Source organism: Bombyx mori, chromosome 15, assembly GCF_030269925.1.
Source record: "Bombyx mori chromosome 15, ASM3026992v2".
NCBI lineage: Eukaryota > Metazoa > Arthropoda > Insecta > Lepidoptera > Bombycidae > Bombyx > Bombyx mori.
Window position 1 is genome coordinate 5,629,812 of NC_085121.1, and position 27,314 is coordinate 5,657,125.

At 40.8% G+C, this 27,314-nt stretch overlaps 1 protein-coding gene and 1 non-coding gene across 2 annotated transcripts; both read right to left on the reverse strand.

Moving 5' to 3' along the window:
• Positions 1-1,004: 1,004 nt before the first annotated feature.
• TRNAT-AGU (transfer RNA threonine (anticodon AGU)) lies at positions 1,005-1,078 on the reverse strand. Its single transcript has one exon. It is a non-coding gene; the product is annotated as a tRNA-Thr (tRNA).
• Positions 1,079-11,776: 10,698 nt separating this feature from the next.
• LOC105841250 (protein PRRC2B) lies at positions 11,777-24,402 on the reverse strand. The gene is made up of 13 exons (XM_038015675.2): positions 24,192-24,402; positions 23,597-23,757; positions 22,427-22,572; positions 21,511-21,571; positions 20,527-20,695; positions 20,244-20,377; positions 19,920-20,164; positions 18,844-19,839; positions 13,930-17,194; positions 13,317-13,452; positions 12,699-13,234; positions 12,388-12,595; positions 11,777-12,303 (listed from the first exon to the last, which is right to left on the reverse strand). The coding sequence occupies exons 2-13, from the start codon at positions 23,708-23,710 to the stop codon at positions 12,176-12,178; spliced, it is 6,138 nt and encodes a 2,045-aa protein (XP_037871603.1). The 5' UTR covers positions 23,711-23,757; positions 24,192-24,402; the 3' UTR covers positions 11,777-12,175.
• Positions 24,403-27,314: the final 2,912 nt, after the last annotated feature.

Genomic DNA, 27,314 nt, shown 5'->3' on the forward strand with positions numbered 1-27,314 from the left:
AAATTACTTAATGTTTGGTTTAGATTGAAAGCACAGACTCTTACATGACAGAAGAATACATACAATGCTTGCAAAGACAGATCGTTTCTGTACTTCAAAACATGTAATAAGAAATTAGAGTCGAGGTAAACGTCCTGCCATGCTAGACAAGGATCCGGACAAAGGACTTGCGATGCATCCCTGTCTGGTTGTTGACCTTTCGTGAAACTCGTATAAGTAAATTGCTTTAAAAAAAATTTACTCAATAAATAATGCCTAGTTTTGCGACGTATTGAATTCGCAGAAATGGGCTGTGAAGATAATAAAATTTAATAATATGCTGCTGATAATTTATACCACTGATGATTTTTTTGATAGCATTTTGTTATGTCGACCTATACCTCTGATGATTTTTTTGATAGCATTTTGTTATGTCGACCAATTTCATTTAGTTACTGCTCATCTCGTGACCCGCACACATACCTAATGAAAACTTCTTACTTTTACAGCTTAACTTTTTTCGTTTTCATTATTATTTCATTTCTGATATTTCTACTTAGTGTTTTTACATATTATTTCAATCAGTAGCGGCATTTTCAAGAATTAGTAATTATAGAATTCTGCTGAAATCAATTATATCTAAGTATTAAAACACGATAGTGTTTGCCAGCTGTCAAATATTTTGTCTTCGTTTGACTACATACTTTGTTGTATATCTGGACTCTTCTATTTATCACTTAGTAGCTTAACTATGTTATAAGTCTATTTAATTATTGTATATTACTATTAAGTGTTATCTTGTTGTCTTTAAAATTACCAAAATATGTGGTACTTAAACATTTTAGAGAAAATCACAATGTCACTATTCAATTTCAATGAGTACAATGTGATTTCTATTTATTACTCAGGGGGGGTGGACGAGCTCACGGCCCACCTGATGTTTAAGTTGTTACCGAAGCCCATAGATATCTACGACATAAATGGATTGTACTTATGTTAAAACTTTTAGGCAAAAACAAACTAGTAGGCCCCGGCGAGATTCGAACTCACGATCTCCTGTTTACTAGACAGGCGCTTTAACCAACTAAGCCACGGCGCCGCCACGCCTCCAGCCCAAATTATACATAGGATTTTAATGATAACGATGACAATTGTTTAATTTGACACCCAAAAAATAGTTCTAAATAGCAATAGCAGAGCGTTATGTACTCCGGGCTGCTGCCATGACTATACCTGAGTTCTGCTACATATTTCTGCAATGAAGTAATCATGTATTCGAGTTTGAAATATGGCCGAAGTGTAAATGCTTCCTGGTACTCAAAAACATCGCAATGTGAATACCGTCACCCGCCTTGGGATGTAAGGTCGAGGTCTCAATTTTATTGTATTACGACAGTCCCAAGCTTCAAGTTGGCACTCATGATTGTTTTGCGGCAGAAATAGGCGGGATGGTCGTACCTATGTGTGCGAGCTCACAAGAGGACCTTTTTTTTTTTTTTTTTTTTTTTTTTTATTGCCCTTGTAGGCAGACGAGCATACGGCCCACCTGATGGTGAGTGGTTACCGTCGCCCATGGACTTCAGCAATGCCAGGGGCAGAGCCAAGCCGCTGCCTACCGCTTAATACTCTCCACAAGCCTCGTTTGAAGAAGGACATGTCATAGCGCTCGGGAAACACCGTGGAGGGGAGCTCATTCCATAGCCGGATGGTACGTGGCAAAAAAGACCTCTGGAAACGCACTGTGGATGACCGCAGTGGCTCCAGGTAGTATGGATGAACTCTACTCCGGTGGCGGGCGGTGCGATGGTAAAAACGAGATGCCGGTATCATCTCGAACAATTCCTCGGAGCACTCCCCATGGAACATACGGTACAAAATACAGAGGGAACCGAAGTCCCTCCGCAGACCCAGAGGTTCCAAACGATCCGTGAGACCGGGATTATCGACAATCCGAACGGCCCTCCTCTGTATGGAGTCAAATGGAAGAAGCTGGTATTTGGGAGCCCCGGCCCAGAGATGGGAGCAGTACTCCACGCGAGGCCGGACTTGTGCTTTATAAAGCAAAAGCCTTTGTCCAGGCGTGAAGTACCGCTTCGCTCTGTTGAGGACTCCCAGCATTTTGGACGCCAACTTGGCTTTGCCTTCCAAATGACTCCGAAACTGGACATCGCTCGAAATGTCGACCCCAAGTATCCCAATACTCTCGGAAGGTTGCAGGGATACTCCTTGGAATTGCGGCGCCATGACAAAGGGGTCCTTCTTCGCAGTGAACGCGCAAACTTGTGTCTTTAACGGGTTGAATTGAACCAAGTTCAATTCACCCCATTTGGAGACTCGCCCCAGAGAGTTCTCCACTTCAGACACAAGTTTTGATCGTCTCTCTTGCACCACGCTCCGAGAGAGACTCTGATGGCCGATATATCGCGCATCCCCCGTGCTGTCATCCGCATAGCAATGCATGCCATCAATAGACAGCATGTCATTGATATACAGGATGAAAAGCGTGGGGGAGAGCACCGAACCTTGTGGAACGCCAGCGTTAATGGTCATGGTATCAGAACAGTCACCGTCTACAACGACCGTGATGCTCCGCCCATCCAAAAAGCTAGCGATCCACTTGCAGAGACCCTCGGGGATTCCGTAAGATGGTAGCTTCGACAGAAGTGCCCTATGCCAGACCCTGTCGAAGGCCTTCGCAATATCAAGGCTCACAGCAAGAGCCTCGCCCTTGCTCTCCAAGGCTTCAGCCCACCTGTGAGTAAGGTATACAAGAAGATCGCCAGCTGAGCGACCGTGACGGAAACCGTACTGTCGGTCACTGATCAGCTGGCGATCCTCCAGATACTTCAGGAGTTGTATATTAATTATTCGCTCCATCACCTTGGAAAGCAAGGAAGTTATCGCGATAGGCCTGTAGCTCGATGGGTCCGACCGGTCACCCTTCTTGGGGATAGGGTGGACGTGGGCAGTCTTCCATGAAGACGGAACCCTGTTAGCGCAATAAGAGAGGCGATACAAACGCGTTAGCGCAGGCGTCAGCTCAGGGGCGCACGTTTTCAGAACCACTGCAGGGATGCCGTCTGGCCCGCTCGACTTATGGACGTCCAGGAGTCGGAGTTCCCGCCTGACTGCACACTGTGTAAAGCAGATCTCCGGCAGGGAACTATCACACCGGAGGATGTTCGGTGGTGTGGCACCCCCGTCGTCCACAGTCGAGTTCGAGGCGAAGAGTTTGACCAGAAGGTCAGCCTTCTCTTTCGCACTATGGGCCAGACTGTCATCGGACTTGCGTAGTGGTGGGAGACTAGACCTGCAAAAGTTACCTTCTGCAGCTTTGGCGAGCGACCAAAAAGCACGGCTCCCAGAGGGATAGCTCTTCAGTCGCTCGCCAATTCTAGCAACGTGCTCCGATTTCGCCCTGGCAATAACCTTCTTGTAGGACCTGGAAGCGGCGTTATATTTCCGCCTTTCCTCTGAGATGTTAGGATCCCGACGTCTCCTAGCATCATCCCATGCAACGTATGCGGACCGCTTGAGGTGTGCAGCATCCCTGCTGGCATTGTTATACCAGGGTCCTATCACCAGTAATTATGCAAATTATAATGTTTGTCTTCTTTACTGTCATTTTCATAACAACTGCATATATCAACCTTAACTTGTCGGGTAGGTATCCTTTTTCAGAAGCTTATGAGGCTATTCCAGCTACGCCTTGATGAGTAGGTGAGCTAACGAGCTCAACCTGAAAGAATTTGCTAACACTAGCCCTAGCAAGAGCAGTGCTTCGCAGAATCTAACACTGGATCGGAATCGCGTCCCGCTGAGAAGATCCGGCGAGAAGCTCTGCGGGCTGTGTATGTGAGTTAGTTCACTCGTCAAACTTTTGACCGGTGCTTGAGGGTCCTAAAAGCACCAAGAGTGAATCCGGGGGCTCCGACAAGACATGTTTCGGGCGACGGCGGCTTTGCGTTGTTCCGTCGCATTCGGATAAGGTCGGGTATCTTTAATACGCGGTCCTTGGAGAGACTAATAACACCAAGATTGGATCCCGAGCGCGTTAAAGTATGTCTTGCGTGATTTAACAGACACAGAAACAAAGAGATTTTGCATTGATGAAACATGATTTTTTATAATCGTAAGCGGTCATCTTGTTGATTAGACCCTTTTTTTTACGGGCTGGCGGGCCGAGCCTCCTACGAGGCGCACGGGATATGTGGGACTTGACAATGTGCAGATGTTGGGAGCAGACCACGGGCACAAGGATATTTTTAGGGCCCTAAATGACTCCCCTGCACTCTTACACTCGACGTTCAATCTCCGTTCGGGGTCAAAACCCGATCAGAGTAGGAGAGTTCTCGCACGGGATATGTGGGACTTGACAATCTGCAGATGTTGGGAACAGACCGCGGGCACAAGGATATTTTTAGGGACCTAAATAACTCCCCTGCACTCTTACACTCGACGTCCAATCTCCGTTCGGGGTCAAAACCCGATCAGAGTAGGAGAGTTCCCGCAGTTAACACTTCAACCAGACTTGCGGCGCCACTCCGAGGACCCCCGACCTCCGCGGTACGGCGACCCTACCAGGCCGCCCGGCGATGCCGCTAGTGTTCCGGGACACCCCACTGGGTCAGAACCAGACTGCCAGGTCGGAACGCGATTCATCGCCGAGCGGGTTGCTCTTCCGGGTGACTATTACCGGGAGGAGACTACCTCTTCACTGTTAGTTAGACGCTGGTTCAGAACCTAAGCAATGCCCCAAACGAAAACTTACCCCCAAAAAAGTCATTACTGTTTGGCGATTTAGTCCCAACACAATCTGTCAGTTTTTTACCAAATGGCACCTGCATTACTGCATTAAGTACTGTGAGAATCTGTACACAATGATGGAGAAACTCTGGTTTAATCGCTTGTCCCCGCTGCTCCTACACGACAATGCTCGACCTCATATGGCACAACAAACGTTATTTAAGCTACAAGAGCTAGGGTTGGAAGTTTGCGTCATCCACTGGACTCACCAAACCTTGTACCGGCAAACTTCTACTATTTCTAAAGTTCAGACAACATCTTGGCAAGAAAAACATTAATACCTACCCGAGAGACAGTACAAAATATCTTTGAAGAGTTTGTTGGCTCCGATAGACCCTTCTTCCTGAACGGTATTGACAGTTACCACTACGCTAGCAGACGCATCAGATCATGGGTGAATACTTTGATTGAACTAAATAAAAAACATTTATACTGAAATTGCTAAACTTTCTATATACTAAAAGGCAATTTCGTAGGTAATGAATGACCTAATTACGACGATTGAACTAAGACGGTAGTTTTCATTCCTCTATTTACACTCGATACACAATCACCTTTTTTTAAGATTGAAAGATTACTGGTGTCCCGGACGCCTTTCCAACTTCACCAGGACAGGTGGGCGAGGAAAGGCTCAGACAGGAGGGGTGGGATTTGCTAACAACTGCCCGAGCGCATCCGAAGGAGGCCTAACAACTCAAGAGCAATTGCTTCGCGAATGAATCTACTACCGGATCGGAATCGCGACCCACTGAGAAGATCCGGCGAGAAACTCAGCGGGCTGATGCATGGGCTAGGTTGCACGTCGACCTCTTTGTCGAGTTCGACGAGTACGGTTACCGGGGTTCCTCAGCCTGCTCCTAGTGTGCAAGAGTTATTGGATTTGATGGAGCCAACCTTTATTTAGGCCGACGAGTAGTTATTATAAAGCGCGATGCCGTTGCTGGTGTATGTCGGTCTAGAGGATAATTCGCCTGGTGCACTTTTATTAAGTGAAGCGGCAATGCCTGGCTTTAAATGCAACAGATATTTTTCCAACGAAATACGTAGTTTCCTCAAGTATACAAAAATCTTCGATAAAGGAATAAGATATTGTGTAAAACAACACTGCATATAATGTAGGTAATTCGTACAACTGAGACATAGACCTCATGTCTCAAGGTAGGTGGCGGAATTATCAGAATATTATAGCATCATTTTACGATCTACATCATATATGGTAGTTCAAGGACGGATGGAAGGTAAGATCACGCGGCCGATCACCAACCCGCTGAACCGACTAATCAATATTTGATATAATTTATCTTTATTCTTGTAATGTTCCATTCCCATGACATCATTTAAAAGTGAAGCTATATTTTACTATTATTGGGGGAATTCCCGGAATGTATTTATTTAGTATTTTTGAAAAAATATTTTTCTGCGGCCATCCAGCTTTTGTAGTAAATTTAATTAGTCAGGAAAAGTATGTAGCTTGGACAGCCCTGTCCTAGTTAATGTAAATTAACTTTTACTCTATGTCAGGTTCGCTTGCATTGCGGACTGAAGCTTTAAGCCTTTATGCCATCATTCTTCACATTCATTACACTTAATTTTACTTACATGATGCAATAAATTTCAAATTAACGACCCCTTACACTGCGGGAGAGTGCGGTATGTGGGACTATCGAATTCACCCACTAAACAAACTCAACAAAAATGTGAAGATTAGATCCAACAATGGAAATTTGCATTGCGGTTTAGTTCCACCCACGAATTAATAGTTTTAAAAAAAAGTATAATTGGCGAAAAAAAAGGAAGCGCACGACACGAGGAACCAATCAATTTTCAGTTATTTCATTCAAAAGACTCCTCATTTGGAGTTAGTATATTTTTTGGATTAAATTCATTGAAATATTTAATTATTGCCCTATTAATTATTACAGTTATCATATTACATTATAATATGATTAGCCGTAGTATAATTAAAATTAAACATTAATTATTATATTAGGTACTTACATATGAAATTGGCGTTTTGTATGGGAGGAATATAATTTTTTTTTACTTTCCCGATTTGCTTCAAGTGGATTAATACAGATTTATCACTTAGGTACCCCGAAGCCTGCAGCTATCTCTCAGTGCTTTGTGATGGATCCGCTTCCACAATAGCCTTTAATTCTTCATTTTCCACTTTGGTCTCCGGCCGTCCACGGGGTTGGCTCTGAAGGCCGAAATTTCCAGAACGAAAACGTTGAAACAAAAAACGTACCGTGCTTTTTTTGTAACATCAGCGCCGTACATAGAGATGAGATTTTACCCGAAAAAAACCCGAATGTGATATTATTGGGTTTTTTCGTATTTAGCACATGTAACATCTAGGTAATATGTAGGTACATGTATATATCAAATAGTACTTACTATTTAAATACTATTACTACTAATTAGAGCTAATCTAACTTGGCTTATTTTCATAATTCAATAAATACGTAATATATACTCCATGCTATCTAATTAAATAAAAAAACTTGTCTGTTTGTGTGTGTGTTAAACTATTTATAAAGAAACTAGCGACCCGCCCTCGCTTCGCTTCGGAAACATTAAAACACAAATGAAACAAAAAAAAAAAAATTAAAAAAAAAATTAAAAAAGTAGCCTATGTTCATCAGGGACAGTGTCGGCTTCTAATGGAAAAAGAATTTTTCAAATCGGTCCAGTAGTTTCGGAGCCTATTCGAAACAAACAAACAAACAAACAAATCTTTCCTCTTTATAATATTAGTATAGATATAGATATAGATGGTCAAAGAAATTACAGACGAACTGAAGTCTATGATTTGGATTGGCAGTGTGATGGCTGGAGCAATCAGCGCAATGAAGGTATCATCAACTTTATTATTGCAAAACCCGAGCCTGTTTTTGTTAAAAGCCTTAATACTCTATCAAACCGACATACAAGCCAATATGTATCTCAACAGATAATTCTTTTTTATTGCTTAGATTAGATTGGACGAGCTTACAGCCCACCTGGTGTTAAGTGGTTACTGGAGCCCATAGACATCTACAACGTAAATGCGCCACCCACCTCGAGATATAAGTTTTAAGGTCTCAGTATAGTTACAACGGGTACCCCACCCTTCGAACCGAAACGCATTACTGCTTCACAGCGGAAATAGGCGGGGTGGTGGTACCTACCCGTGCGGACTCCCAAGAGGTGCTACCACCAGTGATTACGCAAATTACAATTTTGCTGGTTTGGTTTTTATTACACGATGTTATTCCTTCACCGTGGAAGTCAATCGTGAACATTTGTTGAGTACGTATTTCATTAGAAAAATGTATACCCGGCATTTGAACACCGGTGCATCGCTACATACGAATGCACCGGACGTCTTATCCTTTAGGCCACGACGACGACAGAATTAAATTTATAAACGTGTACGGAGGCCACTTTGTAACTCTTATCGGAGATAACGCAAATAATATTCAAAGAGCATTTCAGATAGTTAAGATTCGTATGCACATATACTACCGATGAGATGTGTAGCACATACATTGAATTTGCTATGCGAAGATTGCTTAAAACTAGAACCTATTAATGCGTTTATATCGATTGCCACAGACACGATAAAAGCATTAAAAAGAAACCAAAGTATGAGTGCTTTATTAGCTCCGATTGTAAAAGAAAAAGGTTCTGCAATTAAGTAACATTCCATCACAATGCGTAAAAAAATCTTAGGATAAAACAAGAAGACGTCTTTTTGTTGTTTTAATAAACTGCTAGTTTTATTTTAGTTCCTGAATCCTACTACACATTTTAACGTTTCGAACAACAGGTAACACAGCTAGTGCTGGCACAAAGTATGTGTGATTAGCAAAAAAATATTTTTCGCTGCATTATTCTAAAAAAGAGTTAATTTTATTAATAACGTGATAATTACTTTAAATAATGAAAATACCCGTCTATTGGGTTTTTTCCCACATAAATACCCGGTTTGACCCAAATGAGAAAATGAGTTTATTCCTGCGCCCATCTCTAGCCGTACACATAATTAATCTTTCGAGCTGTTTCTGCAGCACTAGTGCACGGACTGCACGGTAGAACTCGTACTCGTAAATTTACCGATACTTCATGTTTTTCATTCTGCGGTAATAAGCGACGCCAAAAACAAAATTATGAGGAAAAAACAAATGAATGGCTGTTTTCAAAACTCAAATGTACCAGCTAAATGAACTAATAAATTTGAATTTGGAATTCTTAACCAAAGAGGAGATATTTCAGATCAAAGTGGTCAGTACGACAAAACGCTAATAGGAGGAGAAATATCACACCCCCGATTACCCTCTTCGGCCAACTTATACCCTGGGCCAGGAAGGTCAAGTACCTGGGAGTCACCCTGGATGCATCCATGACATTCCGCCCGCATATAAAATCAGTCCGCGACCGTGCCGCATTTATTCTCGGCAGACTCTATGCCATGATCTGTAAGCGGAGTAAAATGTCCCTTCGGAACAAGGTGACACTTTACAAAGCTTGCATAAGGCCCGTCATGACATACGCGAGTGTGGTGTTCGCTCACGCGGCCCGCACACACATAGACACCCTCCAATCCCTACAATCCCGCTTTTACAGGTTAACCGTCGGGGCTCCGTGGTTCGTGAGGAACGTCGACCTACACGACAACCTGGGCCACGAATCGATCCGCAAACACATGAAGTCAGTGTCGGAACGTTACTTCGATAAGGCTATGCGTCATGATAACCGCCTTATCGTTGCCGTCGCTGATTATTCCCCGAATCCTGATCACGCAGGAGCAAGTACCGTCGTCGCCCTAGACACGTCCTTACGGACCCATCAGATCCAATAAGTCTTAGCATTAGATACCTTCAGCTCTAACACTAGGAGCAGGCTGAGGAACCCCGGTAACCGTACTCGTCGAACTCGACAAAGAGGTCGACGTGCAACCTAACCCATGCATCAGCCCGCTGAGTTTCTCGCCGGATCTTCTCAGTGGGTCGCGATTCCGATCCGATAGTAGATTCATTCGCGAAGCAATTGCTCTTGAGTTCTTGGTCTCCTTCGGAGGCGCTCGGGAAGTTGTTAGCAAATCCCACCCCTCCTGACTGAGCCTTTGCTCGCCCACCTGTCCTGGTGAAGCTGGAAAGGCCTCCGGGCCACCAGTAATCTTTCAATCATAAAAAAAAAAACAAAGAAGAGATTAATATAATATATTGAAACAATGAAATGTCCATAAAAACAATGATTATATATAATATATAATCATTGTTTTTATGGACTTATTACATGTATTATGGATTGTATTATGGATGTATTATGGACTTATTACAGTGAAATCACCAAATTGTCTTTTTAGGGGAACTTACTGCATGGATTAATAACAAATAATTTACTATCGAAAGCAAATCACTTTTTGTGGAACCCCTTATGTTCTGGGCCTTACGAATTGTTGACTCCCATTTCATTTGGCACGCCAACGTAAAGCCTCTGGGGTCTCCCGTGGAACCCTGGTGTCCACCTGGACCATTTTGGGAATTAAGGCTTTATTAAAGCTATTTTACAACGTGCGTGTTTATTTATATATATATTTTTTATATTAATGACGGTTTTTATTTTCCCACCGACTATTCTCGCATGTGTCAATATTCACTCAGAGAACCAAAATAGCAGTTAGCCCACTGAGTTTCTCACCAGATCTTCTCAATGGGTCTCGTCTCCAATCCGGTGGTAGATTCTGCAAAGCACGGCTCTCGCTAGGGCTAGGTAGAAAAAAAACAACATAGTATAACAAATGTTTCACGAACAAGGGCAGTTTACATAATGATTTTAAAAAAAACATTCTAATAATTTAGTAAGAAAATAATACAAATCAAAGCCTATTACAGAAAATAAATAGAGTCAAAAAATAAAACAACTAAATTTAAATTACTAAAATATTTATCAAAGGTATATACACCCTCCCAATTTTTTATACGAACATCCATGAATGTCACTCACCCAGAAACAAAATTATAAACATAAAATAATATTGGCTAAGAAAGTATTAATTCTTAAAACGCGATTGTAAATTCATTTACATTTTGGTACACGCACATATCACACAGGTATAAATTTGATGATATATTTTATAATGCCGACCATGATTAAGTACTCGAAATAACATGGCTTCTTCAAATATTTATTTTTGAACAGATTCCTCATACAAATATCCCAGCAGAAAAATAAGAGATGTTTTTTTTGTGTTGGAAATATTATACTTGGCCCGGAAGCCATGCCTTTTAACCAGGTCTGATGGTCCCAATGTGTAGCTTTATACGGTTTAAGGCCATTTACATTTTAAAATGGACAGTAAAGTGAGTTACATTATGACTATTTACCAAATTGTACATTTTTCCTAGATATGTAATAAACAAGGAAAATTTATAAATATATGTTATTTAAGTAATCTGGTTTTAAGTGGATAGCGACATCTAAATAGAATATAGAGTGACCTCACTTTAAGTAAACTAAGTTCTACAATAACAATAAATTATACAAATTAATCTTAAATAAAGTATTCTATAAATGCTTATAATTATTAATATAAAAAAAATATCAGCAGGTTTTATGATTCATTAGGATCATTGAAAATTTTACTAGCTATTTATTAATAGTATTGACGTATGTAGTGAACAAATTTGTATATATATATTATACGTGACAATTTTTTTACTACGTAAATCAGCAGCGCACCGGTGTCTGTAGTAGTTACCGACAGGCGGGGTCTCATCGGCCCATAAACATGTGGAACATTTTAAAAAATTAATCTTATTTTGTCGTGCATAAAATTTTATTAGAGGTATGTTTTAATATCATTTTCTTGTAAATTATTATCGTAACATAGCATCACAGCTATTGATAGTCATGGAACTTTTCGATGCCTATTTTAGTCCTATGAATTGGTGATAGGCATGATAGAGATTAGGTTTCACCATAAACTAATAAATAAAAAATGGGATTGGTCATAATAATTTTATTCGCATATTTAATAATTGATTATGATACATGGAGTGTGACCGCGCGGCGGTCCACTTTAGAGCCGAAAGGTGATCGGTTTGTATCACTCCAGATTACATTATTACTCATTATATTGCATCGACATTTCCTCCACAAAATCGTCGCTACACATTCACTAGTAGGTCACCCGACTCACGGCGTCATAGTGCCACGTCCTGGAGCCGGCCGATAGCCGCCGGACATAGTATGTACACGCACGCGACTCGACCGGCTCACGATCACTTTCATAATTTACGTCCTAATAAAAATATCGGAAACCTAAATTCGGCGAGTTCCCGGGACGCAATAGAAAGCGTCCGCGAGAAGCGAAAGGGCAAATCGCGGCAGGCGAAACGCTCGCTCACTCCGCTTTGACCTCCGGCGGGGGCACGGTCTGCACCTCCGCCGGCGGTGCCGGGTCGCCGCTCTCCTCACCGCCGGCGGTCGGTTCCGTATTCTCGGGCGCGCGCTCGTTTCCGCCGCCTCCGTCTGGACACAAAAGCGAGCGATCAGCGATTCGTGACTAGAACGGCGGCTAGTTTTATCGATTTGGTGACTAAGTTGTATACTGACTTCGCTGAGGATGATGATAGTAGAGATTGGGGCGCGGCTGAGCATGGTGAGGTCGCTGTTGTGGTGCGCGATACAGCGGCAGTGCTGGCGCATGGGGGCGCTGTATAGGCGCTGGGTAGCGCGGGGCAGGACCTCCGCCGCGAGTCATGACTCCTGCCGCTCCGCCCCCGCCCCCGCCGCAACGCCCGTTGTTGCCGCCGCTCACCATCTGCGGAGACAGACATTACTAATACTTCTTACTGAAAACGATACTGACCAATTTAATACAATTATTGTAAACATATAATTTCATAGTTTGACATAAAATATACCTGTTGTTGATGGTGTTGATGGGGTGTGTGTGCCGGCGGTGGATGCTGAGGCGGGGCGTGATACTTGTGTTGCGGTGGAGAATGTGGCGGCTTTTGCGGTTTTCCACCACCTTTCGGAGTCGGTGACGCTGCATCGCAAAGTGGCGCGAATCCATTGGCATGCTCGTGAAGAGGACTCTTCAATTGTTGTTGAGGGGGTAAACGAGGCTGTGGTTGCGGCGGAGGATACTGTTGTTGTAAAGGCGCTCTATATTGTTGTTGCATCTGTTGTACAGCGGCGGCAACCTGTAGTTGCGAAGAGAGAAATTGGGAGCCAAAGGCGCCAGACTGCGCAGGTTGCGTAAACTGGAGAGGATAGGTAGGTGCTGGCGCAGTTGGTGGTTGGTAAGGTGAATAGTACGAGGAAGCTGGCGGAGCCGGTCGTGGCAAGAGTGAGTACGGGGCTTCGCCCACAGGTCCTGAGTATCCTAGGTACTGTTGGCCGTAGGTGTTGACGCCTCCTACTCCACCCACACCGCCGCCTTTGCTGCCTGCACCTTTATACATTATAATTGTTAATTTTTTAGCTCTCGTTTTTCATACCTTATTTAAACACAAAACCAGAGCGAAAACTCTTACCTATGGCACCAATTTGTTGAGTAGTGGGCTTCACAGTTGCAGACATTAGAGAATTAGATGTACTAGATATGAGCACTGTACTAGGACTGTTTCCAAGCTGCCCTGATTGGCCAAAAGCTGCACCCCCGCCTGCTGCCTGTAAATTGATATTGGGTAGATTTTATGACAATTTTATGGTTATTTACCTATTGACGAAACAATAAAATTTGAAATATGTGATAGTAGATCAACCCTGATAAACATTATAATAGGATCTGGTATGGTTCTATCAATAAAATACAAGAAACTAACTACTGTAATCATGGATATTCGCCCTTATGCCTCTGATGTCTGGATATATTTGTGGCACTACTAAGAACACACTGCATAGACGGCGAAGAAGTAAAATTTTATTGAATTAAATGTATGTTTTGTAGAGACTTTTTTTTTATTTCTGCAACTAAATTTGCTTTTTAGCTTTATTCATTCATTAGAAAAAAAAAATCAACTGTTAAGTTTGTTAAAAACATAATAATATGGTTTGTTTAATCAGTTGTATGTACTGTTGAATCACATCTGTGTGAGATTTCTGTTATTTCTTAATACTTACAATATTAAATTAAAAATTTCTTACCATCCTATATTGGCTTGGAATACTAGAAAACATATCCGGTGGCGGTTGGTAGTTATAGGGGGCCGCTGAACCGGCGCCATATGGAGTACCAGGAAAACCACCAAATTGACCTCTACTCTGATCCAAGAAAGCTCCGTAAAGTCCACCCTGCTGGGGAAGCTGTTGAGAAGATCCTAACAATTGCTGTGATGAGTTAAACAACATGGCAGGCGGCGACGGAACTGATAGCCCACCGTACCCTCCCTGATAGCCCACGTGGTTGTAATGTTGAGGCGGTGGGGACTGCAATTGTTGCGTTGGCTTCACTTTGCACACATTAGGTGGAGCGCTTTCTGTATTGGTTTCTTCAAATCCAGTAAATTGTAATTCCTCCGTATTTTCCGCAACAGCAGGCATCTCCCAGACCTTCTTAACACTAGCGATTTTTAAATTAAGATCAGCTGCCAGAGGCGAAATCGTATTAGAAGTGCTCATGTGGACACCACGTGGTAAACCCAGCGACTTAGCTGATTTATCTTCTGAAAGTTGTCCCAAATCTGAATCAAAGCCAAAATCAAGTTTCATGTCAGAATCTTCTGTTTTTTGTGTTGTGTCAAATGACATTTGTAAGCCTAACGACGCGTCCCCTTCTGCAGATTGTCTCCCACTCTCTGCCATAAGTTCTTGTATGGATCTAGGACGTCCCCTAACTTCTCCGTTAAATGTCAGGGAACGACTATCTATTTCAGTGGATACTTCTTCAGTTTGATTTTTAGACATATTAGAATTTAGTTGATATTTTTGTTGCAAGGCCTCATCTGGTGTAGCAGTCTTATAGTTGGTATTTTCAAAAATTATGGTTTCTACAGGCGGCGTTGCTCCATCTAACATACTTGTTTTATCAGCAGATAGAGTACAAGGAGTGGGAGCAGTCTTGATATCAGTCGACGTCTCAGCTGGTGTGCTACGCTGACTGGATTGCGCAGATTTATTTTCAACTAAATCTACATTTTCTTCTACATTACCACGTAAGGTTTGGGATATGGGTTTATCCCATGCATTAACTGCGGGTGGCGGCGGTGCGGCGCCGGTATCGGGGCCGCATGCGCTCACTAAGCCGCCTACTTGCTGCCTTTGCTGTCGTTGTTTCACAAAACGAGGGGCTAAGTTCGCCTGTCGAGGTCTATCATATTGAGATCCGGATTTGCCTGGTACTGGGGCGGAGCTTCTGTTTGTGGATTTATCATTGGAGTTTCTAGTCGACGATCGATTGCGACCATTTCCTTGATTAGAATGAGATCTTGACTGTTTTCCAGAACCTTGACCATCTTCTTTTGCAGGTGGTCGGGTATCTTTGGAACTCTTTTTATTGCGGACCTCTTGAAAACCGTCATCGATAACTTCGTCATTTTTAGTGTTTAACTTCAGATCAGAAATGGCCTCAGTTATTTCAGCAGCAGTTTTATTTTCACCTGTAACTACGTCTTTCTTTCCTCCTTGTGAAATACGTCCATTTTGACGATTACTGGAATTAGCATTTCTACTATTCTTTTGAGATTGAGCAGAACGACGGCGACCGGAAGTACCACCTCCTTCGGAATGTTCAGATGTCGTTTCCCAATTTTCATCTTCCCCACTCGGAGCTCCACCTTTAGGACGACGATCACGTCCTCTACCTGACGTCGAACCAGCACGTGGCTTGTTTGGTTTTCCTCTATCATCAATGTTATCCTTAACTTCTTCAGTATCTTTCACTGCTCTATTGGCTTGACTGAATGGACTCTTCGTATTAGGAGGGCCATATCCTACTACTCTTTTAGCAGGAGCTGGTGGACGTGCGGATCCCTGGAAACCACCCCTACCCCTTCTAGAAGGTTGCCCGCGAGGTGCAAACGGTTCTCGATTTTCCAATATATCAATAGTTGTCGGAGTTTGATCTTGTACTGCGGGATTTAACTCATCAGGCTTATCAGACTTTTTCGGTCCTCGTGGACTACGAGGTGCTCTACGCCGTTCCCTGCGTTCTGAATTGAGAGCTCCATCAGTAGATCCATCAGATTCACTAGCCCTATTATTTGAACGGGAACTGCGATGTGACCGTCTTCCACGAGATTCCCTTGATCCCCAACCTCTATTGTACACAGCATATCCTCCGCTTCCTGCATAGCCTCTAACCTTTTTCTCAGAACCAGACCCACTAGACTTCCTTTCTATGGGTTCTTTAAGGGGAATTTTGATATGTTGTTCATTAGTAAATCTCTCATTTTTCTTGTCATCAGTGTGACGTTTTTGACCTTCATTGCAATCTTGAAGTGAATCTGTAGACTGCGTTTCATTGTACTTCACAGTTGGCTCAGTACTGGATTTTGGTACTACCGAATCAGATTCAGAAAGTTCTTTTTCTGTTTTAGCAGCTGACAATTTAGGTTTTGCTATTTGAGTTTGTGGCTCAGGCATTTGCTTTGATGTTGGTAAAAGTAATGAAGAATTATGAAGATTTTCATTTTGAGAATTTTGTTTGGAAACAGCAGAAAAAGATGGTTTTGCAACTTGTTGTTCAGGGAAAGACATTTGTGTGTGATTATTATTAAGAACAGATTGAGTGGAATTAGCTAAAGATCCTGATTGAGATAGTACTTGATTGTAACTAATACCTTGAGTATTTGATGTACTAGTTTCAGGTTTTTGAGATTGGATCTGAGAAAGTGATGGAATTAAATTTCCTTTAGATAAAGACAAAGAAAGTTGAGATACATTTTTTGCTGATTGAGAAGCATGACTTGGTTCATCATTTTCTACTTTTGGTGGGTCTTTAGGAACCTTGTCATTATCCATTAGCACAGACACTTTTTCAAGAGAAGTCTTTAATGTTGCAATATGCGTTTGTTCATCTTGAACAGCATCTGCCCAAGATGTTTTACTAAACTCTTTTTCAGATGATTCTCTTGCAGAAGGAGGTACAGGTGAACTTAGTTTTATAGAGCCAGGAGTTTGCACTGATGAATCAGAGGATACAGTCTCTGATATTCCAATGCTTTTTCTTTCAAATACTTCACTCAATTTTTCTGCAGCAGATCTAGAATTAGTTTCAATTATATTTTCAGTACTTCTTTTGTCACATTCGTTTCTTCTATCTTTGTAGTCGACATATTCTTTATAAGATTCTTTAGAATTAGACCTCTCAAGATCCTTTCCGAATCTTTCAAAATCTTGCATTTCAGACCGCCATTGCGGTCCAGGTCCTTCTTTCTCCCTTCTAAAAACTTCTTCTCGATCTGAATAATCCCTAAAACAGAAAAACAGTCTCTTTAATTTTACTTTATGTATGAATAATTGTAGTGAATCACGATAACTTCACGAAACGCGAAATATTATTTACGAAATACGACAATTTCTTTTAAGAATTTATATCCCAGCTATAAAGACATGATATTAGCTTTTAAGTGTTTATTTAAGAATAAATAAATATTCGTAATATAAAACTACTTTCATTTTTAAGTTAAGTTGATAAATAATGTTATACATGTTACTGTTATGGTTGAATGAATCCATTTTTTGTAAATGAGGGGAGGAAGAAATGAAATAAAAGAATGCTCTTCGCCAATGATCACTGATCTGCAAAGCATCCTACTATAACTTTACGATACTTCGTTAGAGGTAAGCCTAAGGATGAACATGTCCAAATCTTAGGCGATGAGTAGTATCTCAAATACAATGACCGATTGGTTAGAAATGAACAACTAGAGATAGTGGACAGCTACATTTATTTTGGGCATGTTCTATTCTTGAGAAGCGAACTTCAAGCTAAACAGATCAGTAGTAGAATACAACTCAGAAGAGTTGTGTTTGGAGAATTGGAACACATCTTCAAATCAAAAAACTTCCCTCTGTCTCAGACAAGACTACAATCAACGCTCTTGGTCCATATCAATATACGTTGCAGAAACATGGACCCTTACTCATGAGACTTTGCACACAATTGGCGTCGCAGAGCGAGCGAGGGAAGGCTCTATGCTGGGCATCAATCTGATAGATCAGATGCGTAACATCTAGGTTAGACGCCTAACAAAAGTTATAAATGTTGGTTAGAAAATATCAGATCTGAAACGGAGTTGGGCTGGTCACTTAGCAAGCCGAAATGACAACAGACGAAGTAAGATAGTGATGGAATGGCAGCTAAGATTAGGATGTTGAGATGCCGGATAACCTATGGCACAGTGGATAATACATTTTTTTTTATTGCTTAGATGGGTGGACGAGCTCACAGCCCACCTGGTGTTAAGTGGTTACTGGATCCCATAGACATCTACAACGTAAATGCGCCACCCACCTCGAGATATGAGTTCTAAGGTCTCAGTATAGTTACAACGGCTACCCCACCCTTCGAACCGAAAAGCATTACTGCTTCACGGCGGAAATAGGCGGGGTGGGGTGGTGGTACCTACCCGTGCGGACTCCCAAGAGGTCCTACCACCAGTGATTACGCAAATTATAATTTTGCGGGTTTAATTTTTATTACACGATGTTATTCCTTCACCGTGGAAGTCAATCGTGAACATTTGTTGACGTATTTCATTAGAAAAATTGGTACCCGCCCGCGGGATTCGAACATCTGTGCATCGCTACATACGAATGCACCGGACGTCTTATCCTTTAGGCCACGACGACTTCTCTAAAACTCAGTCTATATAGTCAGGAAGGCAAGTCACGTCGATGCAAATGGCGGGTGATCGAGCATTATAGCTTTATGCCAATGGGAGACCTATGCCCAGCAGTGGCTATCAAAGGGCTGAAGATAGATAGAGGAGGAAACTACTTACAATAGTTAACATCATATAAAAGGTTATTTATTACACAGTATTCAAGGTTTTAAAATTCACTTCTTCGTTTTTCTCTATTAAGTGGTTTGGGTAATTAACATATTAAACAACTAACCTGGAATAAGATCTGCGACCATTGTTGTGCTGTACATGTCTCGGAGCAGAAAAAGGCTGTACATCTTGTCTCCTTGGGGCAGGTTTACCCGAAAAGGCCCATCCTGCTTTTGGATCGTCTTGTTGTCTGTTTTGTTGTTGTTTCAAAAATCGGGGTGGAATATTTGCTTGAAAAGTCTTGGAAAACGCTGGATTATTTTGATCACGATCGCGACCATACTCTCGATCACGATCTCTAAACTCGCGGTCTCTATCATTTCTTTCTCTTGCTGTATCTCTATCTCGGTCACGCTCACGTTCACGTTCGCGATCACGTTCTCTTTCTCTATCGAACCTATCACGGTCTGCTCTGTCTCTCTCATTACGATTATCCATCCTCTCTTTATCATTTTCATGACGCTCTCGATTCTCGCCGCGACCTCTATCTCTATTTTCGGCACGATCACGATCTCGAAGGTCGTTATCACGATCCGCTCGTACATCACGTTCCCGATCAGATTTCAAGTCGCGATCTCTATTGTCAAATCGTTCCCTAGCATCCATTCGATTACGATCTCTGTTTTCATGTACACGATCTTTATCTCGTGTATCCCAATCGTTTCTTTCTTTCTCCTTATCAATCCGATCCCTATCGCGCTCGACACGATCTCTATTTTTACTTTCGACCCTGTCTTTATCCCTTGGTTCCAAATCCCTTTCACGATTTTCGTTGCGTTCCCGATCTCCACGAAAATCTTTAGATTGAGAGTTAGATGAGGGGGCGTCCCGTAATTGCCGGCGCTGCTCTTCTTCTTTCCGTTGCCGAGCACGTGCAACGGCTTGTGCTACTTCATTATTTTGCTTTTGTCGTCTTTCAGCCCACATTTGGTCTTCATCACCAAGCTCATGCATTTTTATTTCAGCTCGTTCACTTTCGATGCTGGCCCGAGTGCTACTGCTCTTAGTGCTCCCTTTTGTGGGAGCTGAAGATTCTCCATCGGAAAAGTCCAATTTTTGGCTAAAATTAACAATTTATTTTTTTATTTTTAATGCTTCAACATTCTATAAGAATTATTGTTATTTAGGAAAATAACTAACTCGTAATCGATGTCATCGTGCTGAGCCCAGCCAGCATCACGTGAAATATCGTCGAGGGAAGAAATCTGCTCGTCACGCAGAATGGGTCGCGCCGTGAGTACTTCGACGGCGCGGGGCGTGGGAGGTGCTCGGGTGGCACCGCGCTCTCGCTGGGGGCCACTACCGGCTCCCCCACCGCCGCGCTCACGCAGCGCTCCGAGACCGCCTAACCCGAGCCCTCCACTACCACTGCTACCTTTCATCAACTGTTGAGAAATATAGATACATTTTACTTATCACTTAATTTTTTGTGCCATCACTTTGTCTACGGTTTCGAAAACTTACAAAGGATGGCAAGATGGCGCGGAATGCTGGAGTTTGTTGCGAGGTGGGAGCCGCAGCAGGTGCGGCAGCAACGGGAGCGGAACCACTTTCTTGCCTGCCGCTCACTGATCCACCGCACGTCCAGCTGCCTTCCGCTGTAAATTGATTTACAATATATTACAAATAAACTGCTTCTCATAATTTTTTTATTTTAAATATCTCAGTTGTTATTTTAAGTTGAGGTATTAAACAACACATCTTGTTAGAATAAAAAAATGTCACTAAAATTAAAATCAAGACATACTTTGTGGTCTCAGTTGTGGCTGAGGTCCAGTGTGTTCTCCGGTACGATGTGATGGTTGTGCGGCTGCTTCCAAAGAGGGAAACTCTGTGCGGAAGTGTGGAGATGACGGTGGTGGTAACGACACCCAACCGCCTGGGCCGACAACCACATTGCTGTTCGATGGTGCTGTCTAAAATGTAGTTGAATAATATTATTAATAGATGAATGAATATTATCGATGATATTAATAGATGAATATTATTTATAGAACTAAATAAAATACTTTCACTCAATTATAAGTTACGCATTATAGCAATCTACTTTATTCTCTTCACCCACTAATTTTATATATTTTTATGTAATTTTATCCAATCCATAATTACTTGCCCGGTCTTCAAACCGAAAAAAGCTTTTCGGACAGTTTTTATATCTTTTTATTTTGTTTCTATGATGAGCCAGATGATTTTTAATTTAGTAACACTGTAATTAGATTTTTTTTTTATCGCTTAGATGAGTGGACGAGCTCACAGCTCACCTGGTGCTAAGTGGTTACTGAAGCCCATAGACATCTACAAAGTAAATGCGCCATATAAGATAGAGAGCCAGAGATATAAGTTCTAAGGTCTCAAGTATAGTTACAACGGCTGTCCCCACCCTTCAAACCGAAACACATTACTGCTTCATGGCTGAAATAGGCAGAGTGGTGGTACCTACCCCTACGGACTCACAAGAGGTCCTACCACCAGTAAAAGTCTTTATTGTGATTGATTTACAAATGGTGATACAGGTGTCTCATGCAGAATGTTGTACAACAAAATAAAAATGTTCAACATCATCTTCATTTTTTAGAAGTAGTGAATGTCCAAAGAACCAGATATCAATTTACGAAATTAACCACAATATGTCTTGCAGGATTGCAATATACATGTTTTTAATTTCTTTGTGACATAAGTTATCTGGCAATAGAAGTCTACTGTCAGCAAAGCAGTAGCAAATGTAACTCACTGTTGTTTGGGTAGTACATGGTGGTGGTGCAGATACGGTTGTAGTAACAGCAGAAGTTGAGCTGAAATAAATGAAAATCAAAATTGGTATTCAAAGTTAAAATTATTTTAAACAATGTATTAATAATCCCAACATTACGTAAATAAATGATTAGTTTTTTAAATCTTTTTTTTTAATGACGTCAATGCCTTAGGCAATAATTTTGTAACATGTCACAGTGTACACAAAAATGACAGGTGCTCAGAGAAATTTTTTTAATACAAATAAATTTGATAATTTTTTCCACACACGAAACTGTGATTAAAATGTTTTAAAGAAATTAGTTGAGTTGATTTTTTAATTAGAGCAATAGACTTTTTTTATTATTAATCTGCTCTTACAATTCAGCATGTATGGAATATTCATTCACAATTTAATTGGCAAGGTATGACTTGAAATGTCCAGCAATGGATTTATTTCCTTATTCTTTTCCCATCTTTTATTTCTATTTTTCAGGCCTATATTTCTAAAAAACTTCTTCAGCTATGAACAGGCTTTTAATTGTGTATAAGTTAATATGTATTGTGTTCATTCCCTTATTTCCTGTGATATGCTTGTTTTTTAATTGGTTCTGTCAAAGCTGAATCATCTGATACAGACCTATTACTTGGATGTCAATATTTGAAATAACTCTGACAATTTATTTTCCCAGTAATATGAGTGATTTTTCAAGTGTAGTTCTGTAGTGAAATGCTGACTATATAACCATAAACAATATTGAAAATGTTTGAATGTAAAAAACAATGAGAAAATAAAAATGAAGTTTCCATTTTCACATTAAAATGGTTTATTTCATGCTTACTTCTGTCTCATTTAATATCAGATTATGAGCTTTTCTGCCAATATTAGCTGATGATAAATAAATATTAAAACTTACTTGGCAGTTGTATCTTGACCAATTTCAGTTTTCAAAGATGGCAAATTAGCTGGTGGTCTTCGAGCGGATGGTACTTTTCCAAGACTTTGCATTCCATGTTTGCGGCTTAGTTGAGATTTTACTGAGGACGGTTCTGAGTTTTCATTCTAGAAAAAGCATTTTGATTTCTAAGCAAATTCCATTAAAATATTTATGATTGTGTTTAGTGTAAATTGATTGTTAGATTGATTGATTGCAATGACATGATTTGCCTCAAAAATTATTTGTAAGCTCATTCAGGGCCACAATATGAAAGTAAATTATTAGGCCAAGATTCATAGAGCCCATTAATGTAAAAATTATTAATGACTTGTTATAGAGTGCTGCAATACCTACCACAACTGATTCAAATCGTATGATTGATAATGTAATTACCATTTATTTAGTTTTGCATAATTATGTGGAGAAAAAACTACAAAGCAGCTTAAAATTCAATGAGCTTTTTTCTCTATGAGGTTTCTTCTAACAGTTTAAATACAGATTCTTCTAATAAAAATGCACTAAGGGTACCTCGGCTTTGGCTCATACTAAAAATAACAGTATATTGTTTATTTGTAACTTTCTTTTCACCTTATTTAATTTTTTATCATATTATTGACTTTATTCCTAAAAATATGAAAAGTTTTATTGTATCAATATTCTCAGTTTTAGGCATTCAAACACTTAATGTTTCGTAAGAAAAAATACATTGGTTACTATATTAACTAACTAAGATTATAGGTAAAACATTAGTGTTGAAAGGTTATTGACCTTCATGACAAAGAAAGTATAACATAGGTATTTATTACTTACGCATAATTACAGAAATGGGATTATATAGGAAGAGCAATCATTTGTGCCAAAGCTTAGGCAGTATATTACTGGCATTCAATTATTTAAAACTCTAGAATTTTAACAAAAACGAATAGTAAGTGATTATCATACAGTACTAAACACATAGTTATGCTTTTACCAGCTGAAGGTCAGCATATTAAAATGTATCTAATATCGTGCAAGTCTTTGTGCTTGCCATTGTCAAGACCAAGGCTATGTGCTGCTATGTCAAGACAAAAAAATCGATCAATTTTCCTACTCTCCTTTAAATATTACTATAATTTACAAAATTGATTATATGATAAAATAAGCACTCACTCTATTAGCGCAATACAAGCTATTGATGTCCAATTTCTGATATTTTTGCTTGCCGGACGTCGGCTTGCTCTGCGCCGTAGTGCCTCCGCCGCCCGGCGTTGAGAGTGCAGACATGCTGCGATGTACACACCATCAGGAGTTCCCCTCGCACTGACTACCAACTGCAAGCGATACAAAATACTCACGGAACTACCCAAATCTTCGGAGAAAAATTTTATACATTTACATGCATATTGCAATGAATACTTTCACTTATTTTAGTTAAGCACAGGTTTACAACTCGAAATCAACTAAGCACTGTGTCTAATCATAGTGTGGCACTGAACACTTTCACAAAACTTGTATTCTCTTCAGACAATAAACGGGAGCCCTGCCCTCATACGTTTATTGACGTGTTACATCCGTCTGGTGAAGGCTGGATCGATGAAATTCAGTCATAATACACTAAAATATCCCGTTACACACTGCTAGTCACTTTATAGTAAGTTTTCACTATGTAGCTCAAAATAACGGTACGAAAAATTTATAACTCCAAGAACGGTAAATAAACTTAATTCATATTTCTACAAAACAATAAAAATAAATATTTTAGTACCTTGGTCTCTTAAGACTTAATATAGAAAACAATAATGGTTTAAATTCAATTGCTTATCCCTTAACAAAGATTACTTTGGATTTTAACTATTATCTACGCTACCAAAAACTTATATCACTTTATTTTAAGATGGCGTCTCAAAAAGACGATCTCTTCTCCCTACCATTCAGAATCAATAGTGTGACGTCACAAAGACGCGCAACAGCGCTCTCTAGTGAACACTATGTCAAGGCATTTAAAGCGTGCCATTCAAAAGTGTATTTCATAAAATGGTTACGACTTTACACTATGCACGCCATCCGGTTGCCGGATAAACGACGCGAGGTCAAATATTCGGTAACAACACGTATAAGTTTGTAGATGGATCTCTTGCGAACGTTTTCACTAAAGTTCATAAAAAATCATAACAAAAGCTCATTCACATGTCGTAGTATCTGAAAATAGTAGCGTAGCTATACTTGAGACCTTAGAACTTATATCTCAAAGTGGGTGGCGCATTTACGTTGTGGATGTCTATGGGCTTCAGTAACCATTTAACACCAGGTGGGCTGTGAGCTCGTCCACCCATCTAAGCAATAAAAAAAAATTAATTCACCTCACCTCATACCCCAAATGATTTTTTTAAAGTATGAAATTCAGTTGCTTTCAATCTTTCATTTGAATAGAACAAAACTCTTGAAGAACCTAAGGTGCATTAAGGGGACTTGCAACTAAGTCAGCTTATAAATAAATAAACAAATAATAAATAATCCTTTATTGTTGTTAGATTTTAATTTATTTAACTAATCATAAAATAATAACAATAGAGGTAAGCAAAATATAAATTAACTCAAATTAAACATATTCTCGGCATTCGGCTTCTTTCCTCTTAACAGCTTGTCTTTCGACAAAGACCTCCTTTAGAGATTTCCATTTGTTTCCGTCCTTTGCTGTATGTAGCCATTCTGGCCCAGCTACTTGCTTCAAGTCGTCTTCCCATCGTTTTGGCTGTCTTCCTCTAGTTCTTCTGCTTTATCTAGGGCACAATTCCGTTATTATTCTGGTCAATTTCTCTTACTTTTCTCTCAACATATGTCCTATCCAGCACCATTTTACTTTTCTGCACATTAATTGAACTTTTTCAAATTTAGTCTTTCCTTAGATCTTTTTTAGTTCTATTTTATCCCCTTTTTCTTACTCTCAATACGCTTCTCTCTATTCCATTCTGACATATATTTAATTTATTTTGTTGTTGTTCAGTTAAGGCCCATGTCTGGGATCCGTATGTGAGACATGGCAGTATACAAGCATTGAAGACATTGCGTTTCCCTGCTATAGGCATTTCTTTATTTCTCATTATTTCACTCAATGATCAGAATTTCTTCCAAGTGTTTGCTATTCTTCTTTCTACTCTTTCTGCATGCTTTCTGTCGGTGATACTGATTTGCCCAGATAAACGTATTCAGTTACGTGCTCTTGATTATTAACTGCAATAGCGTTTTTTTTGTGAGGAATTGCTTTTCCTCATTTAACTCATTACTTTTTGTTTTAATCATAGTGAGCCCTGCATTTGTACTTTCATCTGCTAATCGAAGAAAAGTATTAAATCATCAGCGAATCTCTAATGACTCCGTTTGTATCCGTTTACATTAAGTCCGAAATTGTCCCAACCCAGTCTCCTAGGCGGCGGGGCGAGTGAGGGAAAGCTCTCCTCACTACGCAGAAACTCGCCGCCACTGAGCAGGGGGTCGGGACCGGGGTCGTATCCGTGACCTGGCCCCCTAAGAGCTAGGGGTCCCACCCGTTTTGTGCGGGGAGAGACCCAGACGTGGGGTGGCGTGCTTGCACGCTCACCCGCAATAGGAAGCCGGGTAATGGCAGACCGCGTTCCCTCGACCGCTCTGGGGGAAGGTGTAACGCGGCGCCATCAAAGCGGGCTCTCGGCCCGCTGAACGAGGGAACCGGTGGTCGTGTCGCTGGCGGCCACCGGTCCGGCGTCCGTGGGACGGTGGGATGGATGTAATGTGCTCTGCGTCAACCCTGTCCCGCCGTTTCAATAGCCCCGACTGGGCTCCGGCCCGGTCCGAGGTAGGGCGCCGGTTGTGAGCGGCAGGAGTTTTTAGTGAGGTTCAACTCCCACATACCCCACCTGCCGCGCGGGTGGGGATCCGGCGATTTTCTCCTGTGGAAAAAAAAAAACCCAGTCTCCTAAAGATCATCTCAAACACTGCTGAGAATTTCTTCGGCGAAATAAGGGTCACCTTGACGGACGCCTCTTCTTACTGGGAACTCTTGGAAAGAAATATGGGAAATGGGAAAGAAATATTGAAAATAAACATGTAAAATTCCCTTCGAGTAAGTGTTCACTGTGATGTAAATATTTAAAAACTCGATGAAAACAATCTGTAGTGGATACTGTAACGTCGATTGGCAACTGCAGCTTATATCAAAAATTCCTATCAATTTATTTAATATGATTAATATAAATGGGAATAAAACATCTTCGTGATTTCTATTTTTCGAAATAGCTTGTTCACTACTGTTTTGGTTTCCAAGCTTCAATTATCGTTTTCAATAGCCATAATAGGTTGGGCGCATATTGTAAGTAAGAACGGTCCGATCCGTTAACTTACTAATGTTTTGTTGGATGAGATCTCACAAACGACTGGCTTAAATCGTTAAAAGTCCAACTTGTTTTAAGGCCAGCTTTAGAACGAGATATAGATTACCGAAAAGCCTTTGATAAATTCTTATGTAACAAGGTCTATAAAATCTTATTTTAGGTTAAAGATACAAATCTTTCTAGCGCCATCCAGTTAGTTTTTTGACTTTACACTTTAATTATGATTCAATTAAATTTTATTAATTAATTAATTAATTTATTTAATTAATTATCAAGTTCAATTCACCCCATTTGGAGACTTGCCCCAGAGAGTTCTCCACTTCAGACACAAGTTTTGATCGTCTCTCTTGCACCACGCTCCGAGAGAGACTGTGATGGCCGATATATCGCGCATCCCCCGTGCTGTCATCCGCATAGCAATGCATTCCATCAATAGACAGCATGACATTGATATACAGGATGAAAAGCATGGGGGAGAGCACCGAACCTTGTGGAACGCCAGCGTTAATGGTCATGGTATC